Consider the following 17,526-nt stretch of genomic DNA (forward strand, 5'->3'; position numbering starts at 1 on the left):
CAAAAGTCACTCCGACGCTCAAGTCAGTGTTTGTGCAGCGTATTCTTAGTGTTCAATTGAATTTCTCAAACTTTTGCTTGAGGTCTAGCCGAGTTTTTATAGCGCTTCGAGTTCTTGGGTTTAGTCCCACTTCCCTACCTCTACGCATCCCGTCCTCCACTTCATGGTAATGGGATCATATGAGCGTGTTTCCCTCACTCCGCACTTTTTTAGTGGGAGGGAAGTTCGATCATCCCACGTCTTCTAGTTGTGGCATATGGGTTAAGCCATGATACGTGAGATTTGGTCCCCACAAGTATCGGTGTAAACAATTGAGACAAAAAAAGAAAGACTGTTGCTAAATGAATCTTAAAATTAATTAAGTGCACTTTACTATCAAAGTATTTATTGAATTATTAATTTATTCTAATATAAAATGACCAAAAAAGATATATTAAATTATAAAAACAAACATAATTTTAATAAATACACTCTACTCACTATATTCAACCCTAATCCATGTTTAAATTGATCAGAGAGCTGTAACTTTTTTGGTGGATCTCATGGTCTTTTCAGACTAATCTAAGGTTTCCACTTCTCATGTTGAGTAGGATTTCAAAAGGTAATGCCAGTGTGAATGCATCTCAGCCTCCTCTGTCTTCTCTGGTACTTGGAATTTGGAAGCATTCAAATCCAGCAAAGAAGTCACCTTCTCATACTTGCCACCACGACAAACAATTTCCTTCAAATAAATTATATCTTCTTACATTAATCCAATCTCGGATAGGTACCGTACAATAATCTTATATATTTTTCTAGCCCAACTACTTTGCAAGTGTCAATTATATTTAGAGTCAAGACCTTTTTGTATTTTTCTTTACACTTTCACCCTCTCATATGGTCCTACTATCAACAACTTAACACGCATAAAAGCCTGTATGGAACAAATCATATACGTCTTGTATTCAATCACTTTTTTCTATTCATACCATAGAGAAGAGAAAAGTAGAAATATCAAAACGGTCTTCATTTGATAGCATTAAAACTTTTGTGTTGAAAAAGATTTAAGAAGAATCATCATCTAGGTCATATTTCTGACCTATCTTTCAGTTTCAGTGGGTTCATTTCATAAAATGGGGCTTTAATTTAGAGTGCTGCTAAATGAACTATAAAATTAAGTAAGTACACTTTATGATATAAGTATATTATAATATTTAAATCAAAATATAAAATTAACTAAGTACACCCTATTTAACTAGGGTGTATCATGGGTATTTTTGGTAGTTAAATATGGTGTACTTAGTTAATCTTATATTTTGATTAAAATATTTTAGTGTACTTAGATCATAGGGTGTACTCAGTTAATTTTATGGTTCGTTTAGCACCACTCAGAAGAAAAAAAAAACTAATGTAAACAATTAAAAAAAATTAACATGTGGACCTTATTACAAAATTCGTGCATTAAACACGTAGGTATATATTTTTGAAAATATTTTTGTTTTTATACACTTCACAAATAAGCATTTTTTTAAGGGAGCCCCACAAGGTTCATCATTGGGCAGGGCAGGGCCTGGCTGGCTTGAAATTTTGGATTCGGGTCGGGCTCTAGTTTTACATGCTTTTTTTTTTTTCTCCTGGCAGTCCGCCATGGTCCTAAACTAATCGGGTTTTTTTTTAATCAAAATTTTATTTATTTATTTTATTTCTAAGTATTTTAAATCTTTTTGTTACACAGTTTTTGTCAAAAGTGATGGATAAAGAGTCTTCTCTTAAACAATAGTATAGATTACTACATAGCTTAAGAAAACAAAAATATAATAGCCAAACTCTTATACTAAACCTAGACCAACAGCCAATATATTTAAAAAATATTATACCTAAAAATTAATCTTATGAAACTGTGTTACTTCTATCTCAAACTAGGATTGACATCATGAAAATTAAAGCAATTTGTGCCATTAGAATTAATAAAATCTAAATAAGCTTTCAAATTCTTTATTGAACCATTAAATTTAAACTTGACAAAAAAGGGGCACTAAGAGATAGTGTATATATTGCTTGTTTGTACAAAATTTTAGACAACATTGAAAAAATTAGCTTAATTTATAACATGTGTAAACAAAATTAGAAGTTTATTAGTTCATCATACATATTACATTATTTTGATTAAGTATAAAATGAGGTTAGGGAGTGTATCAATTAAATCTTTTAAAAATTTGGCATTGTCAGGCGGGCATAGATTGGGGCGGGCTGGGTTGTGGGTGAGCCTAGTCAGGATGGATCGTGGGTAGGCAGAGTGCTTTAAATCCTAAGTCTAAGCCCTACCTAACCTTAGAGCGGGTCTAACCATCTGCCGGACTGACATTGTCCCTTCAGCCCTCAGGCCAAATGATGATCCCTATATAGGCCCATCAATGAAGCCCAAACTATAGCCTTCCATTTGGATGGAGGAAAATAACTTGGGATTTAGCTAAAATTTGATAATTAAAGATGAGAAATTGATATTTCCCCTGTTTGGCAACAATTTTTATTTTTTTTGGGTCAACATTGTAACTTATTAAATAACACGTGGGAAAAATTGTGAAAATTATAGATTGAGATTCCCGAGTTTAATTTATACCACAATATGCATCATGTCACAATTTTTATTAAGCAGGAATTCATTTTTCACTATAATTTTTGTCATTTACAAAATTCAAAATATGTAAATCCATATACTAAAATTATTTTAAAAAAATTAAATAATAAAAATTTAAATTCCGTCTTTTAAAAATTATATGCAATCATTGAAACGGAGAGCAGAAAAAAACTAATTTGACTTTTCAACATTCCGAATTGTACCAAACATGGCTTCAAAACCCTGCCACCGGTTTTTATCATCGAGCCCAAACCCAATTTTTAACACACACCCAAAAAAAAAACCAAAAAAACCAAAAAAACCAAAACAAACACAAAAAGGCAAACTGACGCATCCTCGTTTTCATCCCCACCTGACAACAAACAAAAATGAAAATTATGACGTTGATTTATGATTTCCGAGTATATTGGCAACAACTGTGGTTGGTTTGGTTAGTAATCACCCTACCTACAAACTAGTGTCATAAATAGTTTCACCGTCTTCATTTCAACACTATTTATTCTGCAAATTTTTGGTTGCAATTGATTGGCTATTGTCATAATGATCGGGTGGGGTAGTCGTGTTATGTAGAAGAAAATGACATACATAGGCTTCGTAGAATCCTCTGCAGCAGCAGCTGAAGCTGAATATGATTTTAATTAGACGCAGTAGCTACTTCTCTATCAGTTTGGATGAGAATGATGTTTGAAATGGAGTTAAAAACTTTTGCAGAAGAAAAGTGGGTGGACATTTATTTTTCTACAGCGCCGAAAGAGGACTTGCAAGACACATTAAGGGGGATAATGTTATAAGTTTCTGAAAATTTAGTAATGGAATGAATGCAGGGATTTGAAGAGCCTGAATGAAGCCATGTAATCATCTTATTTTGTGCATGGAAGAAAGATTAAACACAACTACGGTACATGTTTTGTTTCTCCCTCTCTATTCTTCTGCATGCTCTTCCTCCAGCCTTAAATTTTAGAGCACAATGTGGAAGTTAAAAGATCCTTAACAATCTGATACTGTAAGTCAACTGTCTAGATTGTTGTTTTCGAAGCCCTTCGAGACAGAATTATCCAACAAAGCACACGATAGAGCACAAAGAAGCCGAACATGATCCCCACATTGATCCATCTGGTGTCCTTGTCAAGTCCCCTACTCTTCAACACATCATTGCCTGTTAACAAACATTTTGAGTGGGAGTAATCTTGAGGATGCCAAGAGAAACACTCGCTTTGAATGCTCCAGTACTCGTTTATCAGCAGTGTGTCCAGCGGATACCTATAAAGAGAAACATAGTACATGAAGAGCCAGTATTTTGGTATGCTCTCTTTCGGAATGAAGTAGCCAGAGAAGAGAAAGAAGGCTCCAAGAACTGTGCAGATAAGAGAATTTCCTGATATGAAGTCAGGAGAGACTGCACTCAAAAAGAGCACCAGAGAACTAGCCATCAAAATGATGAGCCAAACCACGAAAGTGAAAAAAGCAAAGGCAGCAATAGAGGGATTGAGTCCTACTAGCCAATACACAGGAACAGAAAAGAGAATTGCCACTGCAAACAAGAAGGGTAGGAAGACAAAGGTATTGGCAATCATGTAAGAGGAGATTCTATAGGCACCCCTTGAGGCTTCCTTCATTAAAACACGTCGCTCTTGAAGGTATATCGGTAGCGCCTCAACTGTAGAAGAGAGGAGAAAACTGAGACTGAAAGCAAAGAGGCCCAACCGCTCTGCTACTCCTTCTTCATCCTTCCTCACTTTCATGTATACGCTTGCCAAGCCAAATCCTCCTACAAGAGCTTGCATTGTTCTCGCCAAGAACAGCTGCTTTGTTCTATAAATGATCTTCCAAAATCTTGAGCACAAAAACATAATCTCATACAAACTAGAAAAATAATATGTACCAATCTTTCTGCTATCTTGTTGATCTCTGACAATTTCTTCTTCTGGCCATGATGAGTAGGAGTATGGTTCTTTGTTCTCTATCCCAGATATTTGATCAGTTCTCGAATACGAATCTTCCAGTGTCTGTATTATTTCCATGGAAAATTCTATTGCATTAAGTTGCACTGGAATTTGCAGTCCCAATTTGCTTATAGTTTCTTCGAGTAATTCAATGCTACCATTATGGACAACAGAGCCATGAGAGAGGATCAAAAAGCTAGAGATGTGATAGAGAATTCTATAGCTGGGTTGGTGTATTGATAAAACCACAGTTCTTTGCTTTGATTTGGCCATTGTAGAAAGCATCTCAATGACTTGAAGAGCCGAAGAGCTGTCTAGGCCTGAAGTTGGCTCATCAAGGAGCAAAATTGGTGGATCATGAATCATATCAACACCAATTGATACCCTTTTCCTCTCTCCACCAGATATCCCTCTGTTCTCTTCATCTCCAATGAAACTATCCGCCACATGTACAAGACGGAGCTCTTGCATTAACCTCTCTACCCTATCCTCCCTCTCTTTTGCACCAATACCTTTGAGCCTAAACTTGGCAGTAAACATCAAAGTTTCCTTCACAGTGAGCAGAGGAAGCAAATTATCTTCTTGTGCAACAAATCCACATATCTTTCGCAATTGAGCAGGACTAGTTATCTGATGATCGTTGATCGAGACGCATTTGGGATCAAAATCATTATCTTTCACCCTCCCTGATACTATTCTTAAAAGGGTAGATTTTCCAGTGCCACTTGGGCCAACAATGGCAAGAATTTCAGAACTTGTGGCGGAAAAAGAGACAGATTTGAGAATGCTAACTGGCTTAGGCTTCTTTTGCACCAGATGACAAAATGAAGTGGTTATAAAACCCTTACTTGGGAGAAAAGTGTGGGAAAGGTTTTGTACTGTGAGCTTGTAAGTTGGGTTACTGCTGGAATGGTGGGGTGGTGGAGATGAGTGGTAGAAAGAAGAGGCAGGGCTGGTGGATTCTTCAGGGGAGTTTGAGGTTGAAAAGAGTATCACTGAGTCATCTCCATTATTCATGCTTGGCTGCGGTTGCTGCTTAAAGCAAGTTGCCATAATTTTTTTGAGCTCAGCTAATATTCTGCTTGAAAATGGATGAGAAAAAGAAATTGAAATTAATGTACAAGATGAGCCAGAGAAATGGAGGTAGGAGGAAAGCAAGAGCCAAAAGAAGGTGGTGTCTGGTTGGTGGAGTTTGGTTACCTATGGAAAACTTTAGACTTACAGGGCCTATGGGAAACCTTCATCAGAGTCTAGATTTTTGGTGAAGTGGTTTAGAAACCTCACAACAAACAACCTAATAAAACTTTGCATACCGATCCAAAGACTGTTCTAGGCGATGCTTTGCAGGTTAATTAACTAGGGTTACGTCAAGCAAAAAAGAAAAAAGAAAACTAAAATGTATTTGCAAATTTAGTGTATGTAAATAACTTGCTTTAATATAAATGAACCCAGATTTTAAAAATAAAAAAATAAAGGGAAATTTGCATAAATATCACTTGAACTTTTAGGCATGTGCGTCATTACCACATGAACTTTTAATTTTTATTTTTAACCACTTGAACTTTGTAAAGTGTTGCAATCCACCACCTACGTCTAACTCCGTTAAAGTTTCAGTTAAATTTAAGGGTATTTTCGTCAATTAACTATAACTAAGAATAATTACATTAAAAAACAGATTTTTATTTATTTATTTAAAAAAGACCTAAAAAACCCACCGTACTCCTACTCCTACTTTTCACCATACTGCTACTTTTCCAACTTGTCCAACTTTTCCAACTTCAATTTGCTCCACCGCAAAAAAAAAACCCACCCTCCCAAAACCCACCATTGCAATCTGATATGATATTTGGTGGAATAAAGATGATGGAGTAGAAAAAAGAGAGAGAGGTATGGAGGTTAGCTTTATTTTTTTGTATTTTTAAATCTGTTTTTTAATGTAATTATTCTTAGTTATAGTTAAATGACGAAAATACCTTTAAATTTAACGGAAACTTTAACGGAGTTAGACGTAGATGGTGGATTGCAACACTATAAAGTTCAGGTGGTTAAAAATAAAAATTAAAAGTTCAGGTGGTAACGACGCACACGCCTGAAAGTTCAGGTGTTATTTATGCAAATTTCCCAAAAATAAAATACTTTGTGCATACAGAAAAGAATTAGGGATCCAACGGGTCTAGCCTAGTAGAAAAAGGCTTTGACTTACGACTAGTGATTTCATGTTCGAACTCCTATAATACCGTGGTTGTGTGTGTAAGAAACTCTATTTTCTGTAATTTAGACTTTCACTTGTCCTAAAAAAGAAATCAAGGAAGAGAAGAGACCTACCCATCTTAGTTGAGCTACATTACCGACTTTATAAAATAGTGTTTCATGATGAAATGCTTCAGAAGTTCAGAATCAATGTTATTGTGCAAAATCCAGGCAGTAGATTTACCCCAGCAAATGCCCCCCAATATCTCAAGCTTTAACAATTGGCCAACTCCCAGAGGAGCTGAAAAGGCCATATAGATTTAATTTCCATCATATAAGTTGAATTCAATCCGAAGAAAACGTCAATGTAAGAGGGGAGAAATAGAAATAATATTCTTGCTGATTGATAGGTATTTTATTATCAGGCGGCTCTACGGGGCTCAATAAAACTTGAAATTATAAACGGTGAATCTCTCTTTCAATCCAAATAATCATTGCCGTTATTCTTGACTAAATATATATATGAATCAATCAAGTGAATTATCGTTTTATATTTTCTTAATATCATATGTATTACTTCTTATTATCAATTTCATGTTATATCTTCTTATATTAATCTTTACCTGTGTAAAAAAAAGAATACATTTTTTTCTTCTTTATTTTTTATTACATTACATTGCAGGAAAGAAACTCGACTGAGGTTTGATTCTGGATGCCATGGAAGGCAGGGGGAATCCACTATCACTATGGTGGGAACCCATTGGCACATTTTTTTCTTTTACAATATTCTAAACTACTCTAAAAAGAGGGGATCAAACTCGGATGTAGGGCAACGAACATAATACCTTGATCAATTGGCCTAACTCACATATGCAAAGAATATATTTTCTAAACATGATAAGCAACAATTATGGCTCTAATTACAAAGAGAAATACAAGGATGGGTTGGATTGACCAGTTTTGTATGAATCCTATGGAAAATCGCCCAAATTGTTTTTTGTTTAAGTGAGAAATTGAAAATATAAGTTCAAGTGACAATTTTAAAATTTTCTCAATATCTTTTTGGGCAAAAAAAAAAAAATTTAATGCCTTACCTCTTTACACGTACGTACAATTTTTTCGTAGTTTACCGACTATATTTTTCTGCTCTGAATGAGATACGGAGTTGCTCTTTCTAAGTCAAATTACCACGAAGTCCACCGTCTGTGCCTCTGCACAGCATCGCTCTTTCAGTTTCTGTGCCTCTCTGCTCATGGTTTCACTACCACTAGCCTTCTGAGTGTTGTTTCTGGTTTTGCACAGTTACATTACTATTTCTCTCATCCCTCTCTCATGGATTCAAATGAAACCCAACAACCCATTGAAAACCAACAACAACCCAATCCAACTCTCCCCTTCACATCAAAATTGAAACCCTATGCATTCTACTTATCATCCATCCTAATTCTCATCCTTGCTATCTCATTCAGTTTGACCAAAACAAACTACCTCAAAACCCAGCAGCTGAAGTACACATTCTCATCACAGCCCGCCATTTTTCAAGCTCTGTTTGGCTTTCTTCAACCAAAACAAAAAACCAAGCAAGCCCAGGTACCAAATCCCATTTCCAAGCCCCCCTACTGTGTTCTGTGGATGGCTCCTTTCCTTTCAGGTGGTGGGTACAGTTCAGAAAGCTGGTCATATATTTTAGCCCTTCATGAACACAGTAAAAACCCAAACTTTAGAATGGCTATTGAGCAACATGGTGATCTGGAGTCCCTAGAATTCTGGGAGGGCTTGCCTAAATATATGAAGAACTTGGCAGTTGAGCTTTACCACACACAATGTAGTATGAAGGAGACCATAGTCATATGCCACAGTGAGCCTGGTGCTTGGAACCCTCCATTGTTTGAAACACTCCCTTGCCCACCAACAGCTTACCAAAATTTCAAGTCGGTGATTGGCCGGACCATGTTTGAGACCGATAGGGTGAATCCGGAACATGTGAAGCGCTGTAACCAAATGGATTATGTTTGGGTTCCTACTGAGTTTCATGTGTCAACATTTGTACAAAGTGGGGTTGATAAATCTAAGGTTGTGAAAATTGTGCAGCCTATTGATGTGAAGTTCTTTGATCCACTTGAGTATGAGCCTTTAAATCTTGCCTCTATAGGGAAGTTTGTTATGGGGAAGACAACCCAGAATTCGAAAGTGAAGAAGAAATTTGTATTTATGAGTATATTCAAGTGGGAGTATAGGAAAGGATGGGATGTGTTGTTGAAATCTTATTTGGAAGAATTCAGTGAGGCAGACGGGGTTGCCTTGTATCTTCTAACAAATCCTTATCACTCTGATAGAGATTTTGGGAATAAGATAGTGGAGTTTGTGGAAAAATCTGGAATGCAGAAACCAGTGACTGGTTGGGCTCCAGTTTATGTGATTGATACTCACATAGCACAGATTGATTTGCCACGGGTATACAAGGCAGCTGATGCATTTGTTCTTCCATCTAGAGGGGAAGGGTGGGGAAGGCCTCTTGTTGAAGCTATGGCAATGTCATTGCCAGTGATTGCTACGAATTGGTCAGGGCCAACGGAGTATCTGACTGGGGAGAATAGCTATCCACTGCCGGTGGATAGAATGAGCGACATAATGGAAGGGCCTTTCAGAGGGCATCGCTGGGCAGAACCTTCTGTCAGTAAGCTTCGTGTGCTCATGAGGCATGTGCTGAATAATGTCGAGGAAGCCAAGGTGAAAGGGGAAAAAGCAAGGGAAGACATGATCACAAGGTTCTCTCCTGAGATCGTTGCAGATATCGTTACTAAACATGTGCTTAATATACTTCAGAAGGTGGATCAGTAGTTGCACTGTTTTCTTAAGAAGCTCCAAGTTTGCTTGCGCTTGGCTAGGTGTTGATCATGAAGCTCAGGCTTACAAAAGGCTTTGTCAAGCCTGATTAAGGAAGCGAGGACAAATTTAAAACGTTCAAACGTAGCTCCTCTCTAAGTTGATTGGATGCTAAAATTTCAAAGCATTGTTGTGAGGAAGCGAGAAAATGAGTATGTCTCGTATTTTATTGCAAGATTTTGATTGTATTTGAAGGGTCAGTGCTGAATTCATTAAACACGAATATGAATTCTACATGTTTTCGAACACATGCAATGAATTACATTGTTGCTCTTATAAACATATTCCTAATATACAGAGAACATAACTTCGGACCTTTCAAAGTATCAGACCAGCTGCAGTTTGAAACTTGAAAGGTATCTTTACTGTTATATTCGGAGCTTTATTATCCCTTCCAACTATCTCAGCTAGCATCTGAGTCGACCTTGGCATTAAGGCATTGGCATATGGTTGACATAGGTTTCATTCGGGAATTTGACCACGTCATCTGCATTGAAAAGGTGACAATGGGTTAGGCCAAATGTTCAAGGCAGTGTGCTCGAGTTCGATCCCTCTCCTACTACAGTAGAGTAGTTAGAATATCAGTTTGGAGTCACTTGGATTGCATCTGTTTGAGAAAGGTTCCTTTCAGGGCTGTGCCCTGTTAGTTCGTTTGTTTGTTCTAGGCTTCAACTTCCTTTCAATCGAAAACATTTAATTAGAAAGGAGAAAAAAAAAAAAAAAAACTACACACACACAACTTTCATTATGCAAGATGAGAATTTGTAAGAATGGGGAAGCGCATGTGTGCACTTTCAATTCTTGCACTCTTCTGGGTGGGAACAAATAACAGTTATATCATATACATGGTCAGATATCTCATTTTCAAGATTTGGTGAATTTATTATATAAAAAAAGTACTTATTGACATGGTCAGATTGATCACGGATGCCTAGCAAAAACTCAGCTTTTTGCTTTTTTCATTATGGTCAGATAGATCACAGATGCCTAGCAAAAACTTGCAAAAAACATTACTCAAATCATTCAATCAGGGTCCCTCAACCCTAGGTTATTGAAGATAGGGTGCGAAAACTGCAAGAACTTCCTTGTAGACAGGCTTCTTGAAATCCACAGCCTGTACCAAAAAATAATAATAATAAATACATGTTCAAATAATAAAAATAATATATAACATTAGCTATTCAAACGATATGTATTCTAAGTTTAACCCACAAGATCAATAATTTGTTCTGCTGACATCCATGACCACTCGCCAAACTCAGGTTTTTCACTCCCATCACCTAAAAGATTGATTTCTTCATCCTTCCCAGTGAACTTAAGAAGAAACCTGTGAAATTGCACATACATGTAATTGTGTAAATAAGAACATGTGAATACGAGCATGTCATCTCTGAACTTCAGCAAGTTATTCTCTTACCTAAAAAAGAAGAAAGCAAAAGCAGAAGCAAAACTTTAGAATATGGTTTTCGCACTAATCTTGAGCACCAATTCATGCACAAATGAATGATTGCTACATTGATTGCATGCTTAAACGATTAAACTTGTATTGATAGTTAAATGAAGATGATGGGATGCCTTGTGGTTATAAACTGGCATATAATATTTGTCCCCAGACGAAGGATTAAACAGGTTGCAGCCTACGCAACAAGCAAGGCATTGTGATCCTGACACTAACCACTTCTGTGCTTGGCCTTTCCAGTCTGATCCCCATTGTTGCTGAAGTTTTGCCCGAACTTCTGGTGGGAAATCATAGGTTAACCAATAAGGTACCTGAACAGGACAAAAGCCAAAAATAATCATAACTGAACGTTTTCCCACAAGCGGATATGTACCAGAAAAGGTACGGATAATAGACAGCTAAAGGACATTATAACACACCAGATAATATACAATAACTTATTACCTATTAATCATGTAATGTAAGCATAAAAACATGATGTAACAAAAAGAAAAACATAACAAACATAAGCTGCATATAAGTGTCTAAAGTAAAGAGAAACAGATAAAAGTAATCAAACATGTTAATGACTCATGTTGAACACCCAAAAAAAAAAAAAAAAAAACTATCCATCATTTTCCAAAATAACTTGAAGGTTCACCAGATCTTCAGGTGGTAATCCCATTTCCTGCATTTCCAATTTCTTTCTATCTTAATACAAACATAAACAAATGGAGTGTGTTAGTTAGGAGAGAAAATGTTTTCATAAAGAATAGGATTGGTATTAAAAATGCCAAATAAGCATCTTGTTTAACTGCATAAGTAGTTGGAAAGGAATACTAGAATAGAATCATGAAATCTGCAACCTTGACTAATAGAATCATGAAATCTGCAACCTTGACTTTCTCTTAGAATGCTATTAATAGTATAAACCAGAATTACTACAATACCTCCAAGAAAAAGGTGGATTAAATAACCAGAAAATAAGGAACCAGATGCACCCCCGTAGAAATCACACTCATTCAAAGTATCATCCTTAGGTGTGTCCTTATTGCAGGAGGGGACAATAAGAAAGGATTCAGTCTCGAAGTCCCCCTCATTCTTTTCCTACCTCTATGACAAAGACTTCCTCTCTGACCTTCCTAATAGGGAATAGAATACATTCGAGATTGTGATAGAGATAAGGAGTTCAGTGATATTGGTAGAATCGGAGGAGGGAAAGGTGTAACAAGGATGCTTAGGGCACTTGATCGGACTAAGATGCATTTAGCTGTAGACATTTTTTTTAAAATAGAAACTTTATAAAATAAAAGGAGATAAATGAGGAAACAAGCAAGTGGATAAGGAATCCACAAGAGCAAAACAAAAGAAAACAGCAACCTCAAGAACAAAACAAACAGAGGAAAGAAGGACAAAAACGAACAAGAAGGCCACCCAGGAAAAAAGAAAAGAGCAACACATCACTTCACAACCGCTAACAAATCTCGCATAATAGAAGAGACAGCCAAATTCTTAAAAAACAGGAGTAACCGAAGCCCATAACGCCGCCCAAAACTTCACTCTATCCCACATCTCAGCCACCCCCACACCCTTGTAGTCCTAAAAGATTCTTCTGTTATGCTCCAACCATAAGTTCTATAACACCGCATTTAGCTGTAGACCTGACTAGGACGTTTTGGACTGTTGACAATGACAGAAGGTTGGGTGAGATGGATAACTACTGTAGTATACTCATTACTTACCCACACCAGAAGCATTCACAGTAGAGTATTGGCTCAACCCAAGCCCATGATAATAATTTATTTTATGCCAATAATGTAAAAAAAAAGAAAAAAGCAATCCATAATATCTATCAGAACCAAAAATTTAGTGTATCAAAATCTGAGAAAACAAATTAAAGATAAATATGAAAGTGACATACTTAGCACAAATAAGATTTTATTCCCAACATACTTAGCACAAATAAGATTTTATTCCCAAGATCTTAAGATTATATATGGATTTTAACTTCACATAAGATCCTAGTTCAATTAAAAAATGTAAAAGAAAAACTAAAACAATTCATGATCAGTGAAAGGCAACTACATCATTAGCTCCAATTGCTTAATATATAATGTGTTAATTGTTAATGAAACTAACACGAACTTATCGTGCTTTCACTATAAAACTGCAAATTTGTTTTATGAATAATGGAATAGAGTGTGAACCATAAAATTCTGGAATAGTAGGAACAAGAGAAGGGAGATTCAATGAATTCTGTGACTCTATCTAACAATCTCCAGTTTAATGATTTGAATTGTTGAAGAGATAATATACATATACTATCTAGTTTGGTAATTCTACCAAGGCTAAATTTAGAGTGCAAAATTGTGTAAGAATTGGAGAAAGAAAATGTGGAAAGCATTCTACAAGAAATACCTAGGCCTAGTATAACTAATCAGTTTCATGTGTGGGCTTTCGAGAGAAAATTGAAGAACTACCAGAGCAGAAGTTTGCGGGGTCATTGGTCAAACATCTCTTTCTTTCAGAGTTTTAACTTCAACAAATTTTTTTTTCTTCCACATCTGCTAACTATAGTTGGATTTCCACTTACCGCTCATATTTGCATTTATGAAAAATAAATGTTGTTGCTTTATCCAAACACCAACATGGTAAGCAGCATATCTAAGCTCATCCTTGTAGACCACTTAGTTCAGGTTTTCTAATGCTTTCCCTTTTAACTGCTAAGTTTAATGTTTCCTTCACCAGACTTTATTGGTGTCTGATAACCAAATGAAAACAACCAACAAAATTCCAACAAAGACATACAACTCGATTAGCATATCTTTTTGCATTCTCTCATACTTACTTAACAAAATGCAGACATAAAAATGTTTGGTGTAATGTTGCAAAAACATGAAAACAGGAATGGAAATACAAGTGTAGCAGCAGAAAAGTCCAACCTCTGCAAGAATTTCTGCTGAATTTACTCCTGTCTCTTCTCTTAATTCCCTCATGGCTGCAGTTCTTGGATCTTCAGCCTCATCAATACCACCCTTTCCAACAGAAATTTTATTAAATACTATTTGAATGAAAATAAAACAACGAAATCTCACACAAGAGGAAATCAAGTAATGACTGCAGCTAGTAGCTACACTCTTGGCATGTTCCTATTAAAAACTCTATACTTTTCCTCCCTTTACATATTCAATAACTGATTCAACCAAACTTCATTTAGTCATGCCGTAAACGAAAAACAGCAATCCGTGATTAGAGCAGAAGGTAGGCACATTATCATTAACAGGATCCTAACTAGTACCACATAAGCAATTATGGACGATATTTAATTCTGAGAAAAAGTTTTGTAATGGTTGTACATTGGATTCTTTCATGCCTTACACTGTTTCATTCAACAATATATTTACCATTTGGAAATCCAATACGTTTTCATAACTCGCCAATGTTCATTTAATCCTGTAAGTGGAAGCCAAACCCACATATTAATATCAGGAGTACTGCCCTTTTAGATACTTCATGTTCAATGAAATGAGATGGCAGATCTAAGCTGCAAGTCAAAACAGTATGGCTAAACAGTTGTCAATTTTGGTACTTCTGGACCTTCTTCCAAATTGAAGATCCTTCCTTTCCTACTTGTTATAAAGTGTTATATAGCAGGTAAGTTGCCTGACCATATTCAAAGGGGTTGTCACCGAAAGGTTCTTCCTTTGTACCAGATATTGAGACATAGGAATGCACAATTCAGCGCTTATTAAAAAATTTGTAATCTTATTTAATGTTTCAAGTGCTTGCATGGATGCTCCAAAGAAACTTAAAACTCGTGTATGTGCAGTGTGTGTGTGTGTGTGTAGGCGCAGGTTTGATGGAAACTCGAAAAAAATTATAGTTGTTATTTTAATAGAGAATTGTTATTTTTAGTGTTGAAAAGACTGTAATGTTATTCAATTATATTAAAAAAACAAACTCCAAATAGCATATTTGACTCAATCCAGCCAACTTAGGATTGTATTAGTATTATTTTTTCCAATACAATGTAAACCAATCCAATCCTACCTAAAAATCCAATCCCCAAGTCACCAAACATCCTTATGAATTTACCTGGGGCATTTGCCAAGCATTGGGTATATCTAACCTTGAAGCAGCAAAAATCTGCGTAGAAAAATACGTATACAAACAAATTCAGTTTATGGAGATACATACGCCTATACACACGAGTTGGCACAGACAGATATAAAAGGAGATGAAAACCCGACCTTCTTAGAATCGTTGATGAGACAAATGCCGACATTCCTGCGGTAACCTTGGGGAGGAGCTTCCATTGATGACGACGACGGCGATGGCGATGAAGTATGGGAGGAGGTACAGAGGAGTCGAGTATGATTGATGGGCTTTTGGGGGAGGAGTAGCAGGTTCGAAAAATTGGTGAGTTTTGGAGGGCAAGTTTGGAAGGATTGAAACAGAACAGGAGGCCTGATGAGAATCGATAAAGGAGGAAGATGAAGTGGGGAATTAAGCAAAGCGAATCGGCATATATCCATTCAATTCAATAATAACGTCCAAATAGGGGGGGACATCTTCCAACTCCCCTGCTTATGCATATCGCTATGGCTCCTGACTGGGCCTGTTGGTTTTAAGAAGGAGCTGATTTCCCCATTTACACCTTTTTGTTTTTTAATATTTTTTAATCAATTTTATTTTTTGTTTTTTTTACTATTCTATTCTTATTCTACATTAATTTCTTTTTTACTTCACTTTTATATTATTTTTTTTCTTTGTACTTAATTTTTCAACTTACACTCTATTTTCAGTATTAAAGGGGAAAAAAAACTTAATTTCTTACTCGATTAAAGGAAAAAAAATACTGAAAATAGAGTTCAAGTTGAAAAATTAAGTATAAAGAAAAAGAACTAATATAAAATTGAAGTACAAAGAAATTAATGTAGGGTAAGGGTAGAATAAGAAAGGAAAAGAACAAAATTGATTAAAAAGTATTAAAAAGCAAAATGGAGTGTAAGTGAAGAAAATGAGAGTGGAAAAATCATATCCCTTTAAGAAACCTTCACCAAAGCAATGCTATATCTTCAACAAACAACTATATAAAATATAGGGTAAATTAATTTTTTTTGTCCTCATGCATTTTCTATTTTTTGTGTATAGTTTGGGATTATGTTTTCTTGCTTGTATTTATTCAACTCTTTAGGCCCTATTTGGTTCACGAAAAGGATTTGATGGGAGATTTCCCATGTCATTTCTCAAGGGATGGAAAAATTGAAGATTCATTTCCCATGTTCGGTAATGTTGGGAGAGTAACTGTGAAATACCACTTTATTTCATTTCCCATGTTTGGTTTGTGTAGGAATGTGAAATAAAGTTTGTTTAATTTTCCAATTATGACCATACTAAATTAAATAATAAAATATATATATTTAATGCCATATTGTAATTCTAAAGTATTAATGAGGACAATATTGTCATGAAAAGTGTGCATTTAATGTTGGCTCATTTTCCCAAATTTTTCCATGGAAGGGAAAACAAAACCTAAGAGAGGAGGAGGGCTTCACTTTCCCACCTACTTTCTCATGTGCCAGGCAACCATTTCCCATGTATGGACTTATCAATCATGGGAAAGCAATTGATTTCCCATCCCCAAGCCTCATTTCCCATGAACCAAACGGGGCCTTACGGTCTACCCTCTTTCTCGATATCCCAATTCTAGCGGTTGTTAGCAGAAGTAGAGATAGAAGGAGGTAGCCGAAGGAAAGGCAATCTATATATGTCATTGGAAAGAGCATGATTGAGGGTTTTATACTATAGTATGTAACTCTACATGGAATCAGTCACTATACTAGGGGCTAGACATGACTGTGAAGATTCAAGCGGAATGCATCGAGGGGTCGTGGACCAACCCTCTTATCCATCTACCCATTGGTTAAGTCATTCACACTCTTTCTTCTTTAATCAATTCTAACTGTTTACTCTTCGTTGACTATTCCGATGGGGCTTCTCTTTGAGTGGAAGCCATGCACCGTTGAATACAAGCACAATTTATAAGTGAAAAGGGATTTCTCACACACACTACTAAAGTACCACGAGTGTTAGAATGTAAGACCACTAGTATGTAAGTCAAGACCGTAGATGCAAATTTCTCCATAAATAGTGCTACTACGAGTGATCTACAAAACAACAAATGTTAAGGAAGACCATCGGTGTGGTGTCTGCCAAGGAACCCTTGTTGCTTAAATAAGATGGTGTTTATGTTAATATAGAGTGAGAGAATGCAAAATGATTCAGACAGTGTGAACCAAGTTTACATTATTGTTTGGGTATTTATGGAGGCTGCTGGCAGTTGTAGTCTTGTAGATGACAGGTGGTAGGTGATGAGCCTTTGTGGGCATGCACTTCTCTGATGTGGAGAAGATAATGGGATTATGGAAGTTAGCCCACAACGACACTAT

The 17,526-nt window shown here is 36.1% G+C and overlaps 3 protein-coding genes across 4 annotated transcripts; 1 reads left to right on the top strand and 2 right to left on the bottom strand.

The window, feature by feature from the left end:
* Positions 1-3,633: 3,633 nt before the first annotated feature.
* On the bottom strand, positions 3,634-5,613 carry LOC117626650 (ABC transporter G family member 23). The gene has a single exon (XM_034358437.1). The coding sequence runs from the start codon at positions 5,611-5,613 to the stop codon at positions 3,634-3,636; it is 1,980 nt and encodes a 659-aa protein (XP_034214328.1).
* A 2,253-nt stretch (positions 5,614-7,866) lies between these two features.
* On the top strand, positions 7,867-9,825 carry LOC117624867. Its single transcript, XM_034356360.1, has one exon. The coding sequence runs from the start codon at positions 7,903-7,905 to the stop codon at positions 9,589-9,591; it is 1,689 nt and encodes a 562-aa protein (XP_034212251.1). The 5' UTR covers positions 7,867-7,902; the 3' UTR covers positions 9,592-9,825.
* Positions 9,826-9,906: 81 nt separating this feature from the next.
* LOC117624868 (nudix hydrolase 26, chloroplastic) lies at positions 9,907-15,708 on the bottom strand. Of its 2 annotated transcripts, XM_034356362.1 has the most exons (7): positions 15,325-15,708; positions 15,170-15,220; positions 14,017-14,109; positions 11,312-11,406; positions 10,849-10,963; positions 10,651-10,750; positions 9,907-10,123 (listed from the first exon to the last, which is right to left on the bottom strand). In XM_034356362.1, exons 1-6 carry the CDS (start codon positions 15,607-15,609, stop codon positions 10,685-10,687), a joined length of 705 nt encoding a protein of 234 aa, XP_034212253.1. In that variant the 5' UTR covers positions 15,610-15,708; the 3' UTR covers positions 9,907-10,123; positions 10,651-10,684. The 2 variants fall into 2 exon arrangements, with proteins under 2 accessions (XP_034212253.1, XP_034212252.1); XM_034356361.1 differs by lacking the exon at positions 9,907-10,123 and having other exon boundaries at positions 10,453-10,750.
* Positions 15,709-17,526: the final 1,818 nt, after the last annotated feature.

This window comes from Prunus dulcis, chromosome 4 (genome assembly GCF_902201215.1).
Source record: "Prunus dulcis chromosome 4, ALMONDv2, whole genome shotgun sequence".
NCBI lineage: Eukaryota > Viridiplantae > Streptophyta > Magnoliopsida > Rosales > Rosaceae > Prunus > Prunus dulcis.

Excerpts from the sequence above, each read along its gene's own strand:
- LOC117626650 (XM_034358437.1), bottom strand. The coding sequence starts at position 5,613 with ATGGCAACTTGCTTTAAGCAGCAACCGCAGCCAAGCATGAATAATGGA.
- LOC117624867 (XM_034356360.1), top strand. The coding sequence starts at position 7,903 with ATGAGATACGGAGTTGCTCTTTCTAAGTCAAATTACCACGAAGTCCAC.
- LOC117624868 (XM_034356362.1), bottom strand. The coding sequence starts at position 15,609 with ATGGATATATGCCGATTCGCTTTGCTTAATTCCCCACTTCATCTTCCT. Across the intron at positions 10,964-11,311 it reads AAAGGCCAAGCACAGAAGTG|GTTTCTTCTTAAGTTCACTG; the intron begins GTTAGTGTCAGG and ends GCAATTTCACAG. Across the intron at positions 10,751-10,848 it reads CAGAACAAATTATTGATCTT|GCTGTGGATTTCAAGAAGCC; the intron begins GTGGGTTAAACT and ends TTTTTGGTACAG.